This window comes from Condylura cristata, unplaced genomic scaffold, assembly GCF_000260355.1.
Source record: "Condylura cristata isolate star-nosed mole 26May11 unplaced genomic scaffold, ConCri1.0 scaffold00021, whole genome shotgun sequence".
Lineage (NCBI taxonomy): Eukaryota > Metazoa > Chordata > Mammalia > Eulipotyphla > Talpidae > Condylura > Condylura cristata.
This window is the reverse complement of record NW_004567122.1, coordinates 5,708,904-5,726,834: the sequence shown is the minus strand read 5'-3', so window position 1 is coordinate 5,726,834 and position 17,931 is coordinate 5,708,904. Positions and strand designations below refer to the sequence as shown.

The 17,931-nt window shown below is 45.7% G+C and overlaps 1 protein-coding gene across 3 annotated transcripts in view; it reads right to left on the bottom strand.

Moving 5' to 3' along the window:
- ALPK1 (alpha-kinase 1) overlaps positions 1-12,710 on the bottom strand; it is a 49,127-nt gene extending 36,417 nt beyond the window's left edge. For 2 of the 3 annotated variants that reach the window (XM_004686480.2, XM_012728036.1), the window contains exons 1-2: positions 12,537-12,710; positions 8,516-8,670 (exon numbers count right to left, since the gene is read on the bottom strand). In XM_004686480.2, the coding sequence (XP_004686537.1) occupies positions 8,516-8,670; positions 12,537-12,657 (276 nt within the window). In that variant the 5' untranslated portion in view covers positions 12,658-12,710. The remainder of the gene's footprint in view (positions 1-8,515; positions 8,671-12,536) is intronic. The other variant, XM_012728037.1, reaches the window with a different exon arrangement.
- Between the last annotated feature and the right edge of the window lie 5,221 nt (positions 12,711-17,931).

Sequence of the window (17,931 nt, the reverse complement as noted above, 5' to 3'; positions counted from 1 at the left end):
TGGCTCGGTCTTTGGGTCTCATTATGGGGAGACACGAAATGTGTGCCATCGGGTGAGCCCTCATCAAAGGGATAACTTACGTGCTTGATTCTGTGGCAACCAGGGCTTCGTCGGTAGAATTTTAAGGACAAGTCACCATTTTAATTTATCTCCCATTGAAACTTGAAAGTACCGTATTAAATAGACAGTTTTTGGCACAGTTTAAGAGCGGGGTTTAAATCCTTGGTGATTTTAATCATACTCTGCCTTAAAGTCTCAACAAACATAAGCCTGGGGCCTAATATTTGTCCTCCGAAGGCCCCATTCTCTCAGTGTCCAATTTTCACTTATTCAATGAAATGTATTTTTGATGACTCTAAATCTTTGTTTCACTTATTTATTTATTTGTTTTTGCCCCTAAAAGAACTATCGTGTTCAATAAAGGAAATGAAAGTTTTACATGTTGATAACTGAAACACGTAAAATGTCTGTTTTAAGAAATTCCGCCCTGAATGCAAAAGTCAAATCACATTCACAGGAGGGCAGGCTATGGGGAGCAAGGGGGAGACCAGCCCAAGTGGGCATGTGAGCATCGCATAGATACTCCTCAGGCAGAGAAGAGAGGGAGGGCTGTCTCAGGAAGGGAGAAGAACCGTGTGCAAGGGCGAAGCAAGGCCAGGGTGTGGGCTAGAAGGAAGCCATGTGGTCGGAGGGAGGAGACAAGGGGAGCAGAGTGAAGGGCTGGTGGCTGCCTTCTGGGTTTCCCAGCAGAATGCAGTATCAGGGCTGGATTTGCAGTTTGCAAATCACCGTGTACATAGAGAAAGGATGTGGAGGGGTGGGGCGGGGTGGATGTAAGAGACACTCAAGAAAGCAATAGCAGGAACCAGGGAGGGGGACAGCGATGCTGGCAGAGATGAACTTGGGAGGTATCTAGGCAGTAAAACCGATTGGACTTGTGTGATGGAGTGCCCTGTGGCAGGCAACGGAGAGGAAGGTGACATTAATAATTGAAGTTTCCAGCTTGAGGGGAGTTTATGGAACCACAGAAGAGGACCACGGCTGAACACCAGGTTGAGGCCTGTGGAAGACTCTGTGTGTGGATTTTCAAGGCTCACATGGCAGCTGCAGGTCCTGGGCGCACGACCTAAGGTGAAGACCTCACTGTCCTCCAGGTTGCTGAAGCTGGACAGCGGTCCCCAGCGCCCACCCATATATCCAGAAGGTCTTGACTGTTTATTCTGTCTCTGACAAGAAGCTCCATCTGTGCTCACTGTTCATTCCCCCAACCTGCCACCCTCCCCAGAGAACCTAACCAAAACGTTTACTGCTTATTGCAATGTCAGGAACACCAGCCATTTGACTGGAACAGTTCTTTCTGAGCCAACTCCGCCATTTTCAATCACAGAGAGGCTCAGAGGGCCCTAACTGACTCGGGCAAAGATTAGGGACCACCTGAGACCCTCTGGGCAATGGTTTCTACCAACCAGGACAGAAATGCCCTAACAGAAATGCCTACAAGCCACATGCCCTCACGTGGTCCCCTTGATGGGAACCAGTAGGGAGTTGCCTAGAGAAATCGGGCTTCAGCCTGGATCTTCGCATCTATGCTCAGAGCATTCATTTTCTAATTGAGGAAAGGGGATCATCACATCTCCCTTTAAGGATGGTTATGAGGAAAGGAAGCATATGACTTGCTTCAAGTGAGTGGCCATCCTGTGGGCTGTGCTGTTCTCCATCCTGGAGTCTGGGAGGTTTTCTAGAATGTGCTCTCCTGTAGTCTTTGGCATATCTCTTGGGGCTCTATGTCAACTAGATGGCATAAAATTTTGCGAATGAATGCAAGAAGATAGTTTACCTTTGCTTCTTGTAATCTGATGAAAAAGTTCTTACCTACTAAGGTTAAAGGTAAAAACCTCATTTGAGAAAATCAGTTGCTAAAAGAATCCTTATTCAAACAGCACCTACAACTGCTTTTCAATTCTTCACTCATAAGAAAACTTTGACCAGAGAGAAACGGTTTTTCAATTAGTTTTAAGAATGTCTTTTAACCCACCATTTATTCAGGGGTAACTTTGTTGTCCCCGTGGATTGAGCCTCACTCTCTTACCCTCTTACCTAGTCTTTAAACCATTTATTTTTCAACCTTACATTTTCTTTCCCAGCAAACGTGCACTTTACTTATCTTCTACTAAAGACGCTTTTTAACTCTCTCCTAAGTCAGTCATGATAGATGTTTTAAATGCATGTTTGCAATGATCACTCTTACAATAATTCATGTTTACGTTTGGATTGTTGATCTTCGAATGGTTTCAGTAGCTGAAACGTAAAGATATCAACAAGTTAAAGGCACCACGATGGTCTGACAAGATCTATTAGTGAAAAAACTTTCTGAAAGTTAAAGTTATCGAACTATACTCATCCACCAAGCTGCTCAGCCATCATAGCACCAGAAAATAACTAAACATTTATTTCTTTCGGTCTTTCTTCAAATCGCCACAAGGTAACAGAGGTCTTTCCAAGAGTATCTGTGATCAAAGGCTATCTGCCCCTTTAACAAATTTCATGGTTGCAAGTTGAAAAGAAAATAGGTAAAATAACTTTATTCCAGAGCCTGCTTCACTCTTGGACTTTGCTTTAGTCAACATATTGAAAAGGACCCTGTGCCTCCTGTAGGGCAATTCACTGGGTCCAGGTTCACCCAGGGAAGGGAAGGGGCCTGCCACCCCCCAGCACCAGGCTCCCCAAACGTGCAGCTGAGCTTCTCCTGCAGCCCCAACTGCAAATACAATCATGACCTTTATTTCCACTTGAAAATCCGAATGTTCAGGTTTTTAAAGGCACAGCGCTTGTTCTCTGTTGTGGCAACTAAATAAATGACCACAGGTGCACGCACCCCGAGGTTGGCGGAGGTTCCTGAGGCCCAGCGAAGCAGAAGCAGACGCTGAAAGCCCTCGACACTTTTTGAAAACTCCATCAAAGGTCTTGCTGAACGATATGTATAAGTGCCTTACTGTTCTCTTTGAAAAACTGAAATGCCCTTTGCCGCCACTTGAAAAAAACTGCTTGTACTTTTCATCTTTCCCTCTTAGAGTGTAAACATTGTTTGGAGTGAAAAGCACTGAAGGAGTGCTGACTCTCCCTTGAAATTTTATTTTTAAATCAGAGAGGGAGAAAATCCTTTTTCTAACTAATACTAATAATACAGGTCAAAGTGTCAGGCGATATACAATTAAATGGAAAACAAAAAAGGTTCCCCTCTCTTTTCCACAGTACAATGGCCCCGGAATATAAATTACCAATGAAGATGAAATAATACTTCAAAGCCCGCAGGGCAGGGCAGGGCAGTGTTTACAAAGTGTTTTCTGTGGCATGATGAGACATTGAAGAGGATGGTAACCCATGGACTGGCGGGTGTGACTGAATAGTCCCGAACTAGCATGAGGGAGGATTTGAGGTCCCTGCCGCCTGTGACCCCACGATAGGCTTTGTTTCACCAGGGCAGCTGCAGTTATCAACAGATGTTTCAGCAATAAATAATTGGTATCATCACGGAAAAGGCCCATCTACCTGGGGAGAGGGGATAATACCAAAAGAGCTGGCCAGCTATTACAGGCACATTAATCTCCCATCTCTCCAGGTTCTCGGGGAGCGTGTTGCAGGTGTTTTTCCTGGGAGAGCGCGGACGAACTCTCTCAAGTCGACCAGCTTTGTGTGGCGTGTAAAGGAGGTTGGCCCCAGCCATAAATTTCTGTCTGTGGCCACACACCAAAGGAGAAAAGATTGGGGGTGGGGAAGGAGGCGAGGAGCGGGAGGGAGGAAATGGGGAAGGCGGCGGCGAACAGAAATAGCACAAAACACACACGAGTTCTCGGGATTCAGTTCAGCCCTGGAGAGTCACATTATAAATGACCCCCGATTTCACCAACTCGGGAGCGCCAGGAAGACAGTTGTGGCTCACTGACTTTCTTCTCACAGATTCTCTGCTTCACTTGTGTCGGGTGGAATTCACTTAGAGCCAACGTGTTCACATGTGCTGATTTTGAACACGAAGGGGAAACTTTATTGCTTTTTTAAAATTGTCAACATCATTTTTCATTTTTGGACACTGCATGCTTTTCCACCTGGTGTGCAGTCCCGGGAGCAGTTCCCATCACATCACCACAGACCCACCCATCTTGACACTGCTCCTCTCCTCCTCCTGCAGAATGTCTCTGGTGTAGAGTCATCTGTTAATTTTGATATTTAATTTATTACAATTTTTTCCCCCTGATCTCTTGTTAGGATCCTCTACATTCCTCTTAAGAGTAGAGTGAAACCATCCGGTATTTTTCTTTTTCATTCTGGCTTATTTCACTGATGGTGATCCCAAAGGGGAAACTTTATACAGGAAGGATTTGTTTCAAAATTAAAACAAATAATTTATGGAAAAAACTGTAAGGGGGGGACCAGATAACCATAAAGATGAACTCGGCAGCCTTTAACTACTTTGCTGCAAGAACAGATTTTCGGATCGATCAGTGCTGACAGTGGGCCCACCTCACCTCAGTAAAGCCCAATACTGAAACACACAGCGTAAGGAGACAAGACAAATCCTGGCTTTTACCCGAGATGCTTTTAACAAGCTAAGATGTGCGGAGCAGCCAGGGCTGGGGCTCAGAAGGGCCTGTCTGTCAGGGCTATAGTTCTCTATTTACAAAACAGAGTGCTTTAGTGATTGTGCACTTGGGGTGTGACACAATAGGAAAGCATCCTAAGAGCCTTAAGGAGGTGTGGTTGCTTAATTTATGGCTTGCTGGGTAAGCTAAAGAGAATGATGCTCAAAAAGCTTCCAGGTTAAACACATTAGGGGCTCCAGCAAGCCTAATGGGCTGATTCCTGAGCTGCTGAGTGCACTGCTGTGGGGCACAGAGGCTTTGCTTCTGTCTGCCTCAGAGTCGTGACCTCTGTGCCATCAATAGAGAGGAGCACGAGGAAAAATGAATGCACCCTTAAAAATAACTAAGCTAGTATTTACCCAAAAGACACTAAAATACAGATTCAAAAAGACACCTGCACCCCCATGTTCACTGCTACTTTATTTACAATCGGAAAGACATGGAAATAGCCCAAATGCCCAAAAGTAGATGACTGCATTTAAAAGATGTGGTACATAGACACAACGGAATATTACTCAGCAATCAAAAAAGATAAACTCATGCCTTTTGCAGCAACATGGATGGAGCTGGAAAGGATCATGCTTAGTGAAATAAGCCAGAAAGAAAAGGAAAAACACCGGATGGTTTCACTCATAGCAGGAGCATAAAGGACCAGGGGAGAAAATAATAATAATAATAATAATAATAATAATAATAATAATAATAATGAACAACTATATACCAGAGACATTTTATTGGGGTGGAGTGGGGAATGGGATCAAAAACTGTATGGGGAGGGGAAGTGCACGGGACTATGGTGATGGCACACAGGTGATTTGGTGATGGGAAGCCCACGGGGATTACAACTGAAATGGAAAAAGGCACAAAATGATGTAAAAATAAACTATTATATTAAAATAAAAGTTTTAAGAAATGAAGAAAAAAAAATCCAACCTAGGAGCAGCTTGTCTCCCAGCTGACACTGACCCCCACAGGTAGGCAGAAGTTTCTGCAAACACCGTTTCCTTCTGACTTTGAGCCAGGACAGTGAGGCAGCTGCAGGTCTGGAAGCAGTGAGCTGGAGCTGGAGCTGGCGGTGGGGCAAGGGGAGCAAAGCCCTGGGGCGGGGATGGCTGTCGCTCCATCTGTGGAAGCTCAGAGGGACCTTCAGAGGCCGAAAGCCCCAGCTAGTGTTGCTCCTCCTCGCCCCGGGACAGGCTCCTGCTCTTGCTGCCACGGAAGCTTCGGCAAGTGCTCCCAGACCAGCGGTCAGATCACATCAGGCTCTCTAAGCAAGTCAAGCAACCAGAGGCTCTTGGGAACTGGCTCCTGATAAAGGACCAGTCCCCAGAATTGGGGGAGGAGATTTCACCTGCCTGTTCTCCTACAACCTGCATGCTGGGGTCCCCTTGCTCCTTCTCCACTCCCCCTGCCTGGCTGTCTGCTCTCCCAACCTCGCCCTCTTACTCTTCTCTTTGGAACACGGGTCCCCAAACTCCATGTGCTTCAGGGTCATCCTGACAACGAGGCCCCTGGGTCAGCAAGACAAACATGGGGCCCAGGAGTCTGAATTTCCAACAAGCTTCCAATGCCTAGTCTAGTGCTGGAGGGCCGGCCCCACCCAAGAGTAGCCATGTTGTTCGCCAGAAGTGGTTTGTGAAAAGTAAATTACGTTAATCTCAGTTCTTCCGCTGTCTTCTCCATGCTTCAAGTGCTCAAGACCCCCCGTGGCCAGGGCCTCAGTGTCGGGTAGCAGAGACCAAGACCTGCTCCCTCTGCCTGGGCTTCCAGGTTCCTCACCTGGGCCGTCCCAGGGGAACTGCAGTGGCCTGAGGATGGAACTCGGCCACCACCGCCCGCCTGTTCCCTAACAGTTCACAGGCTGTGCCTGGAGTTAACAAAGGCAATAGTGCCTGTGAGGCCATCTGAGGACCTGACGAGTGTACACAAGCACAGTGGGACGGAGCTCTGTGGGGACACACACAGCTGCCCAGGCCCCCACACTCACACCCTACACAAGCTCTCCTAACCTCTCTCGCTCACCTCTCAATTCTTTTCAACTACTCACTGAGCCCCACCCACTGACTTAACTCGTCTGCTTGATTGGGAGGTGGGAATGGGACGGCCTCTAGTCAGTCTGTCAAGTCCCCAACGATGGCGTGGTGTCAGCAGAGAAGAGGGCCTCTCCCTTCTTTGTTTTGATCAGCAAAAACCGTGTCTAGATGTTGATTTTGAGATGGCTCAAAACAAGTCCTACGTAAGGGATGAAATATCTGCTCCATTGTCATCACTTGCAATGCTCAGTCTTCAAATATGAAAGTTCATGTGAGAAAAAAACACAAGCTTATGGACTCCCTTGGTAGTCACGTACGAGAACGCAGGTGGAAGACAGAGCTACCAAGTGAGATCGGACCCAAGTTTTCGTGCTGTTTCTTGAGAGCCTCCTGTTTGGGATGGAGGGGTTCCCCCACCCACCTTGAGCAAATTCCAACAAGTGAGGTGAAGAAAAAGCCTATCAGTGACTTTGATTTGTTGCTTCCTGAACAGCTGGACCACGAGGAGACAGTCAACAGCTTAGACACTGAGTCACATGGGTGACAAGGGGGTGAATTCATTTTTCTAAGTTATCTACCTTTTTCAAGGTGCCCTTTACAAAATACTGTACAAAGGGCTTTCCTGGTGGTGCAATGGGTTAACACACAGCACTGAAAGTGAGCCGTAGCTGCTTCAGTGTGAATTCGATCCCCGGCCCTGGAGGTGACCACATGACGTGGCAGACCTCTCCTGCCTGCTGTTCCTCTCAGCACTGTACTTCATAGATCTGCCAGTTCCACTCCCCGCTCTGTCACTGGTGAAGTCTCTCACTGCCCCTACATCTCTGACCTACACCCCAGTTCTGTATGCATAAATAAATCTTTAAAAAAAATACCGTAAGAATGGAAACAACCCAAATGCCCAAAAGTGGATGACTGGATTAAAAAGATGTGGTACATATACACAATGGAATATTACTCAGTAATCAAAAAAATAAACACATGCCTTTTGCAGCAACATGGATGGAGCTGGAAAAGATCATGCTTAGTGAATTAAGCCAGAAAGAATAATAATAATAATAACAATAATAATAAACAACTATATACCAGAGACATTTTATGGGGTCAAGTGGGGACTGGGATCAAAAACTGTATGGGGAGGGAAGTGCACTGGACTATGGTGATGGCACACAAGTGATTTGGTGATGGGAAGCCCACGGGGATAACAACTGAGATGGAAAAAGGCACAAAATGATGTAAAAATAAACTATTATATTACTGTCTGGGGGCCCTCCCTGGTGGTGCAATGGATTAAAGCGCAGCACCGTGAAGCTTGCCATAGCTGCTTCAGTGTGAGTTTAATCCCTGGCCCTGGAGGTGACCCACATGGCGCGGCGGACCCCTCCTGACCCGCCTGCTGCTCCCCTCAGCAGTGTGCTTCATCTGCTCTCTGTCTATTCTGCTCTCTGCTCTGCCTCAGTTGAATCCTCTCACCTCCTGCACCTCCGGCCTGTACCCCAGTTCTGTATGCATAAGCGAATAAATCTTAAAACAAAACCAAAAACACCCTCTGGGGTATGGTGCCACAAGGACTACTGCAATGCCACTCTGCCCCCGCAGGCTTCAGGTGCGGAGTCTCACAGACCCCCGACTACCCTTCCTCACTTGCACGGGACTCAGCTTTCCAGCAGAAGGGCCACGGCAAGCAACACTTTTGTAAAAACCTTTCCCCACATTCGTCAATCTGGCAGTGCTGCCCGTGGGGGCAAAGGCTGTCTTCTGCCTCGGAGAAATTTAATCTGTGAGACCACTTAGGGGCCCACATGCCTCACTGGAGGTGTTAGAGGAACAGGTGGGCTCTCCTACCAGCAACTGCTGCAGCCCAGCACCAATCACGTCCTGCAGATTTGTTTTGTCCTCTGGGCCCACGGCTTGTTTGTACTGCCACTTCTCAGGCACGAAGGGCCACTTCATTTCCTTTGCCTCCTGGATCAGTGTCCTTAACTCGCTGGGGAGTGACGCTGAAAAGGTCAAAGTGCAGGTAAGGAAATGGCAGTCAAAGAAAAGGCTGCTGAGGTGCCGATGTTATGATGAAGCACCCCAGGGGCCAAAGAAAGCTCTTACCTGTTGCTGGCGGGTCTAGGCTGTGGCTCTGACTCAGAGAATAATAGTGGGAAGCTATCTTCCAGGGGTGGCCTGGGCCTACCTTGCCCTACAGGTAAACTGGGGCAGTGAGGCATTAAGAAAGGTTTTTAGCAGGAAGTAAACACCAGTGACTATCTCTGCATGAAGAATCAGAGAAAGGAATGAAGGAAATATTATTTTCCCTGTAAAATGAGACAGGGACAGAGATGGGGTGGAGGGAGGCGATGGTGGCTGGTTACGCAAGAGCCCATTTGTACGACTTCCTTCCGAGACCTCGCCTCGCCTCCCACTTTCACTGTGGCTAACACCTGGTTATAGACAACGGATATAAAAACCCCAAATGAGATTTGGGGTGCTACCGATTTCCTGTGAGCTGGTCCCATTTCACGTTAGTGAGAGAGATAAATGGTCCATCTCTCTGCAGTCACCAAAACTAACTCCAGGAAACCACGTTCCCTCTTCCAAATTTTGCAGACTCAAAAAGTTCTGAACTAGGAGGACTTTTCTTGACATTGGCATCCAAACCACTTTGAATTGTCAAGAGACTGCAGTCTTGTTTACTCTCGAGAGAACAGTCAAAAGTTTTGCTGCAAACATTTCAGTGCTTGACTGTAGACACTGGATGTTTCTGCCCAAGTGTGAATGTGGCCGACAGAACCTTCCCAACATGTGAAAAACGTGGGACTTAGAGCACACAGGCTCCCTAAGGGAAGATGGACCCATTTGTGAGTGCCAGAATTTAGGTGCTTGTTTTTGTTTTTTTTTTTTTTCTTTAAAGAATTTATTTATTTATGCATAAAAAAACTAGGGTCTAGGCCAGAGGTATGGGAGGAGGGTGAGAGAAATCACCAGAGACAGAGTGGGGAGCAGAACAGGCAGATGTACTGAATTACACTGCTGAGGGGAGCAGTGGGCGTGAGAGGAGAGGTCTGCTTTGCCACGTGGGTCAGCAGCCTGGCTGGGATCAAAATCCTGCTGCAGTGGCTGCGGGTGGCTTCACAGTGCTGTGCTTTAACCACCTGTGCCACCAGAGCAAGTCCTAGATGCCTGCTTTGCAGACACTTCAGGTTCAAGCTATCCCAAAACTGAACTCATCACCCTCCCCCTAAATCTGTTTCCCCTTATTACCTAGTTTGATGAAGGTTACCACCACTCGCTGACAACTAGGTGCTAATCTACACTTTTGTTTTCTTTTCCCCCTTACCCATCTGGCAATTAAATTCTGTGAATGCAAAATCTACTCCCCACTCCTCCTTACCCAAACTAGTTTCCAGTCTTGCCCTGATCACTCCATCAGCCACATGGCTGATCCCCCTTTCCTAAAAGCGTGATGGGCCAGCCCACTGCCCTGCTCATCCTGTCCAACTGTCTCCCCTCAAGGCCACTCTCAGGCCCAGTGACCTTGGCATTCAGTGCAAACTTCGCCACTTCTTGCTGTCACCAGGACCTCCCGGTGGAACCGAGGCACCTCACCTGCATGCTTTGAGCCCGCAGGGGCCTGCCCCTTCCAGCCTGCTCCTCTGTAACCACATCTGTCCCTCCCATGGGAATAGGGTCCCCAAAGACAGAAGCATTTTTGTCAAACACAGCACAATGTATAAAAGGAGGACTAGTTGCAAGTCTGCAGGAGACACGCTGAGGAGGGTGAAAGAGTGACGATAGAGAAAATGAAGAACAATGATGCCTTTCTGTGTCCTTGACACACCTGGGCAAACGTGAGGCAGCCTCCCGAGGGGGAGAACCAGTGAGTGATCTGACCGACTCCTGAGGAACACTGATACACAGCACTTAGAAATCACTGCCCTGATTCAGCAACCCAGAACTTGGGGTGACCCTGGGCTACAGCATCCCTCAGGGACAGCACAACAGTAGGATTAGGGTTAGAGTCTGCTGGGAAGCCTGGCCCTGTTACCCCGCTGACAGTTTCATCTTCTGAAAATGCAGCCACTGTCTATGTAGAGGAAACCTCGTCAACACTAGTAAATGGCCAGGAACGGGATGGCTTCCGTACTGTTTGCTGGCCCGAAGGTACCTACAGCAATCCTTCTCACTCTCAAAATTGTCCCAGGAGAATGATATATTATCTGCACACTGTCCCAAGAGGCCATGTGTAATGAAATGACAACAGAAATGTGGTCTCGGATGCACAGAGCTCCTCCATACTTTCCCTTGGTGCACAGACAGGGGACAGCATCTTGGCGAGACCTGCCAGACACCTCCAGCCTCAGGAAGGATCTGCATTTGGCTGGCGGCCAGTGACACCAGGCAGGGAGCTCAGGTCGAGCTGCCGTGACAAAAGTCTCCTCGCCGGAGCTTCCGTACCCCCGGTTCAATGGGCAGAGACCAGGCTGCAGGGAGACCTTCTGCCTCTCTGATCATGTCCTTCCCTGATCAGCTTACCTAAGGGGCCGTAGCTAACTGAGTGATTTTGCAGCAGTCATGTGCCTTATCTGGAAATAAAATAATTATTTCTCCCATTCTGGGGCAACTGGGAAGAAAAGGAAGAAAATGCTCCCTGATGGAGGGCTTAGAGTCTCTAGGGAGAACACAAGGCTTAAGGGAATTTGGGCTGAAGATATAAAGGAAAGGGACAGGTTTCAGCAGAAACAGCAGGACACGACAGCATACCCTGGGGACAGCCGAGACCTTCACTTGACCTAGATACCTGCAGCTCCCCGCCACCACCAGGGCCTGGGTGGCCCCTGTGAGCATGCAGGCTCCTGGCCAGCGCTGGTGTGTCTGGCTCATCGAGCACAAAAACACAAACCGTGGTTGAGACACACGCGGACAGAAAGTACTTATCTTGAGAGGAGAGCAAAAGACAGGCTGCCAAAGAACGAGGCCTTCTACAGGCACCTAAGTCTGTAGTGTGAGGTGAACAGGCATGTGGACAAGCGCAGGGCAGAAAAGGCCACCCAGGGCCTTCGTCCATTGTACTCAACAGCAGGAGACGGGGCGTGTACACCTGGGAAAAGCCTCTGGCTTAACATACAGAGCCTGAAAAGCCCATAGAAAGGACACCTTTGAGAAGTGGAGGAAAATGTATCCTAAATTATCCTAAAAAGAAGTCTAAAGAAGGAAGGCTGCCTCTTCAAAGGGGCTGAAGCCAAGAAAAGAATCCTTTAGGCTTCTAGACTTGGGGAACAACCGAGAGTCTAGGAATACCCGAGAGTCTAGGAAATGAGCAAAAAGCCAAGTGCTCCCCCTTGTCGGCCCCTAATGATGCAACAAGCATCTATCAGGACGAGTGGATTTATTTTACAAATGGCATGTGAACTGGCTGGAGAAGAGTACTGAGCAAAAAACGGGAGATGGGGCTGACGAGAGGAGTGTGCGGAGCGAGCGTGGACATCTACAGGCCAGACGAGGCACAAAAGCCTTGTATGACAAAAACTATGTGCGGCCATTCAGAAGTTGCTTCAATTTTTTATTAATTGAAATTACGTGCAGCAGCCCACTCGGACCTTTTGTTCTTCTTGAACTAAACTGTTTCTTGTAGCCTCCTGGTTACTGAAGCCGAAAATTAGAACTGACAGCAATTCACTACAACAAAGTGGGTTTCCTCCCCGGCCCGTCCACCCGCAGCCCGTGTCCCATTCATGCCCTAGAAATCCACTCATCTCTCGGTGGTCATCTGCCCAGAAAAATAGGGCAGAGTCGGGAACGTGTCACCCAGGCAGGGGAGAGGAGGGTGAGCCTGCTGTGACCACCTCCCCCCAAGCGCCTCCTCCAGGAACCTCACCTCTGCACTGCTGGTCCTCATTCTCATCCTCCTCTGACACAGCTGACGCCGCTGACGAGAGCCGGTCCAGCATTCGCTTGCACTCCTGCAGCCATGCGGCCACAGCCTTTTGATTATTCATGATGATTACCCCCTTGCACGATGAGCTGGGTGTCCCTGGGTCTAGGGTGATCAATTACCTAGAAGAAGACATCGATTCTCAATAAAAGGGCCCCTTCGAGGCTTGAGGTACCTGGTGAACAAAGAGGGGGAAAGATGATTAACTGAAGCATCATCAATTATCCGTAAGACTCAAGCAGGGAGGGATAATAGGGTGTATGCATGAAATTACATGGCAGCCCCTGAGGACTTGGTTAGGGGATTGTGTGGAGTGACGGCAGGCTACGTTGGGATGAGTGGCTTCTCGAAGGCAGCAGAGGGCACAGGAGACCCTGCTTGTCCACGATAGAGTCAATGGGCTCACAGGGAGTCAAGTGAGAAGAATATAGTCTGTGATTTATGTCTTCCACACACCTCCCACTGGTACCTCTGGCTCCCACACTTGCTGCTTCTCTGGATGTCCAGGAAGTAGCTGGCCAACAGTTCCAATGTTCAGATGCAAGCACAAACACTCTGAAGTGCAATGCTCTCACTGTCCACCCATTTCCTTGGGTCATGTTCTCCATGGTATTTAGCATCATATAATTTGGACCAAGTTAGGCAATGACAGCCACCAAATTTAAAGCTCTTCAGAGCCAGGCACATTGTTAAACAAAATAGAGAAATCATATTCCAGAATTCCGGTTTCCTAGGTCTATCATATGGCTGTATGGTCTAGGTTTTTGCCAGTATTATACCGGTTTCCCGAGTGTATGGTCTCATGGAACATACGTGCACTTGAGAGATTTCTAGTAAATATCACAGGGATTTCAACAACAAAATGATTTATTGATATTACAAAAAGACCTGCCCCCCCCCAAAAAATCCAAAAGTTACTTGATTCATACATCTTTTTTGCTTCTCAATGATTAAATAAGTACAGAAATTCTGCGTTTGCCAGGAAAGAGGAACTGCTGTCTGCTTTAGGCACGTTTGAAGGGCGTGTAGAATTTTACGCCCAAAGCAAAAGAAATCTAGAAGGGAAGAGAAGAAAATAAATATGGATAGTGCTAATCCGTCTCCTCTCTCATTCATGCAAAGAAGTAATCATTGAAAATAACAACACAATCACCACACACAGGCCTCACTATAAGGAGTTGGTTTTGAATTGCAATAGCATAAACCATACCTCCCACCACCCCCATGGTATGATTTAACAAGAAGAGAAAAGTGAAGAATGAACAGACTTTGTAACCAAATTATTTTTTCATTCTAACCTGGCTGCTACATTCCATATGTGTTGGGTTTTAAAACATGCTTATACACACATGCACACACAGGCATTACACACAACTGTCAAGCAAAGTTTTAGGATGCTACACACTACACATTTATCTTATAAACATCATCATGTATTTGTGAAGAACACAGAGTTGTTGAATACAAAATCATGATTATTTGAAGGGATCTTCACCTAGGTGAGGGCTTGAGGAATTAGTGACTAGGAGCATTTAGCTTCCATGTGCATTTGATCTTTCTGTTTAGGATGTTTTATAAAGCAATCTTGGGTGGAATGGGTTGCTGGATAAAGTGACTGTCAATATCCTCTTTGGCTCAAGTGTTTATAAAGCAGTGTTTTACAAGCTTGCCATATCCTAGGTAACTCACTGTTCTAGATCTATTCTATGGATGATTTGGCAATTGTATGAAAAGAGCCAAACGGAATGACTGGTCAGAGAGCTGCAGGGCAGAGGTTGTTGTAATGACAGCTCCCTCCCCCTATTCCTTGAAAAAGAGAGATTGGGTCTACAACCAGAGCTTAGTTTGAAGATCGAGAAGATTAAAAACAATTTTTGTTCAAATTGTGAATTAGAGCAAAGATGAGGATCTTCTTCCTAAGATTCTTTTTTTTTTAAATGATTTCATATGGAAGAAAAGTACAGGAAGATAACATGAAGAGTTCACTCATAAAGAATTAAAGCTGGATCAGAGTAAAATTTCAATAGCACACCAATATTTGACTAAAGACTTACATGAGTATTTACTGATGTTGTATCATTTTCCTATGGTAGAAATTAACCTGCCTTTATACTGGCAAATAAGAACAAATTTTATTTATGCTGTCTCTGGAAGTGTTTTAAGCAGAGAATACATGTAGTGATGAAAGGAGAACCAAGAAACAGAAAAACTACTTCATATAAAAATGCTCCAGACATATCTCTTAAGTATCTCATTAACTGTGAGCTTTCTGAGTCACCCTTTTCTCATCCATGCTTTGAAGGGATTTGTGGGGACAATTGTTAAGATCCTTCCAGGCTTTAAATTTTATCTAGCAGTCCTCGAGATAGACCAGGCAGTCTCCTGCTCAAAAATATCTAATTCTTATTAATAAAAAGATGCTACTTTTTTGGAGGACACTGAGGTATAATGTTGTATGCATATTTCTCCCTGTGGTTTAGAACTGCTGGCTTGAATCCTCGAGGTTGATTACAAAATAAATATATCTCTTTGTTTTCGTTTCCTCCCTTGAAACCCCAATTCCTTAAGCACAGAATCATAAATCTCTTTCTTTTGTGCAAGTGTCGTGAAAAGTTGGTCCGTGAGGGCAGACAATGGGCCCTAATCGTTTGGGTAACGCTAGAGCAGGTCGAGGGAGGGGGAGTTTCCCTGACCATGTGATCCCTGAATCAAGCTCAGAGAGAGGAGCAGGGTTTATGAAGTTAAAATGGTGGGGAATGGTGCTAATGTAGAAGGAAATGTTGAAGGATGGAAGAAGGCCAGGTTCACTGAAACAGATCACATGAGCAAGGTGATCTGAGGTGAGCTTACAGAGAAAAGCCAGGTACGGGATTGTATTTTTATCTTAAGAGTCACAGGAATGTACTGGTCGCAGCAGCTACTGGGTCAGATTTGCATTATGGAAGGATCTTTCTGTTTTGACTGTTGTGTCTATCAGGGGCAAGGAGGAAGAGCGTGACTATGAATAGGCAGATTGATCTGGCCCTTATGTAGAATCCAGGTGAGAGGCATCAGGACTTTGGACCTGAGAGACAACATTAAAGAAACAAGGAATTAGACAGATTTGAAAGATGTTTAGTGAGTAAATGGAGTATTTATTCCCTAGTTTTCGATGGTATGAATGGCTTTGAGAATGAATCCCAAGTTCCTGTGTTGCCATAGCCCAAAGCTCTATAGACAATGTTACCATATGTTGAGAAAAGGGCCAAGAAGAGATCTTATATGAGAAGACATAAATACATATTCTGTTTTGTAATTTGTAGCAATAAGGACAGTAAGGGTGATAAACTATACCACCCAAAATAAGAAATCAAATTTTGAGCAAGAAAATATTTTTTTTAAATAGGAGGATGAGGCCCTCCCTGGTGGCACAATGGGTTAGGACGCAGCACTGCAAGATGGCCACAGCCACTTCAGTGGGAGTTCAATCCCTGGCCCCACATGAGGTGACCCACATGGCGTGGCAGACCTCTCCTGATATGTCCGCTGCTCCCCTCAGCAGTGTACTTCGTTGATCTGCCTGTTCTGCTTCCCGCTCTCTCTCTGGTGTATCCTCTCACCACCCCTGTACCTCTGGCCTGTACCCAGTTCTGTACCATAAATAAATAAATCTTTAAACAAACAAAAAAAAGGACAAGGTTTCCCAGATAATTGATGTTCAGTGCTGGTGACTCCCTTAAACATATTGAGGAGATTCTTTATATTTTCTGAAAGTTATAGTATTTGCTTTTTTCCCCTGGACATTTCAGGAGAGACAATAGAAGAAAATACTGTAACATGAGAAACACTTTGGAATTCAACCATCTGTCCAGACTTGTATGGTTCATTGTTGGGTATCACAGAGGCTGAATCCGGGAAATATTCCTTCAGGCAATAGGCCTGCTGGAAATTCTGGTCAACTTCATTTATGAAGGAATCATTTTCAATTTCAACATATCCATTTTTTTGTTCCCAGAACTGTACATTATCTCTAAAATTGAATGATGAAAGCAGCCCCATATCTTTGTAATCTACAGATAATTCTTCTCCTTGAATGTCCCCCATACATTTTTTTTTTTTTAGAAACCAGATACAAAGAATCCAGAAAAAGCAATCAAACATACAGATAACTCCGGAATAATCTAGTTGCCTGACAAAGTTAAGATCATATACTCTCAGGCAATATACACAGACATACTTAAATGGCCACGTACACTCATTTTGCGTTTGAGTTTGTCAAATACATGCTTGACTTCCATTGGTGTCTTAGCATCTAGCTGAGTGGCTAAATGATTTAGTATTCCTTAGTGGTTACCATTATTAAAAATGAGCAAATCAGTGGGTTATTCACATCCCATTTCTTTTGACCTTTATGTTTGAGTCTTTTTCACTGGACACTTAATAGGGGTTGAACTCTAAAGGGTATTCCATGGTCTGCTGACCTCCACTGCTATAATAATTTTGCTTGTTAGGATTCTTAGACAATGCAGGAAAATATAAAAAAAGTATAAGAGAGGGCCTACAGAGCCAATGAAATTACAATATGATTAGAAAACTAAGACAAAAATACATAAAAAACTATTTCTATCAGGGCGAGTATACTTGATAATATTCCAAAAGCTAACTTTGTTGGAAATCACTTGCTGGTTGGCTAGCTTCACAGAGCTTATTTATTTCACATGTACATAATTACACTAAAAATACTTTTTCATGTTAATGCAAAATCTTTTCTCATATTATCTCTATTAGAAAAAATATCAGTTAGACACCAGACACCGCATTGCAGCTTTTCCATGCCCCCTGAGCAAATACACACATGAACCATGACCAAATTGCCTCTCTTAGTGGCTAGAGGGTGTTGTGGGGAAATAAAAGGAGAAAGGGAAATCGACTGGGGTGTAAAATATATGTAGATATATTTTGTGACAGCCATCTCTTAGCATTTTAAAACATCTTACAAGTCAACTTTTTTTTGTTTTGGTTTGTTTTTGATTTGTTTATTTATGCATACAGAAGTGGGGTGCAGGCCAGAGATGCAGGAAAGGCCAGAGGATTCACCAGAGACAGAGTGGGGAGCAGAACAGGCAGACTGACGAAGTACACTGCTCAGAGGAGCAGAGGATGAGGCAGAAGTCTGCTGTGCCATGTGGGTCACCTCCCTGGCTGGGGATCGAACTCATGTTGCAGTGGCTGGCAATCACCTGATAGTGCTGTCTTTAACCCTCTGTACCACAGGGAGGCCCTGAACTTTGGTTTTAGTCCAAGTGAATTTTTTTTAAAGATTTATTTATTTATTCATACAGAACTGGGGTACAGGCCA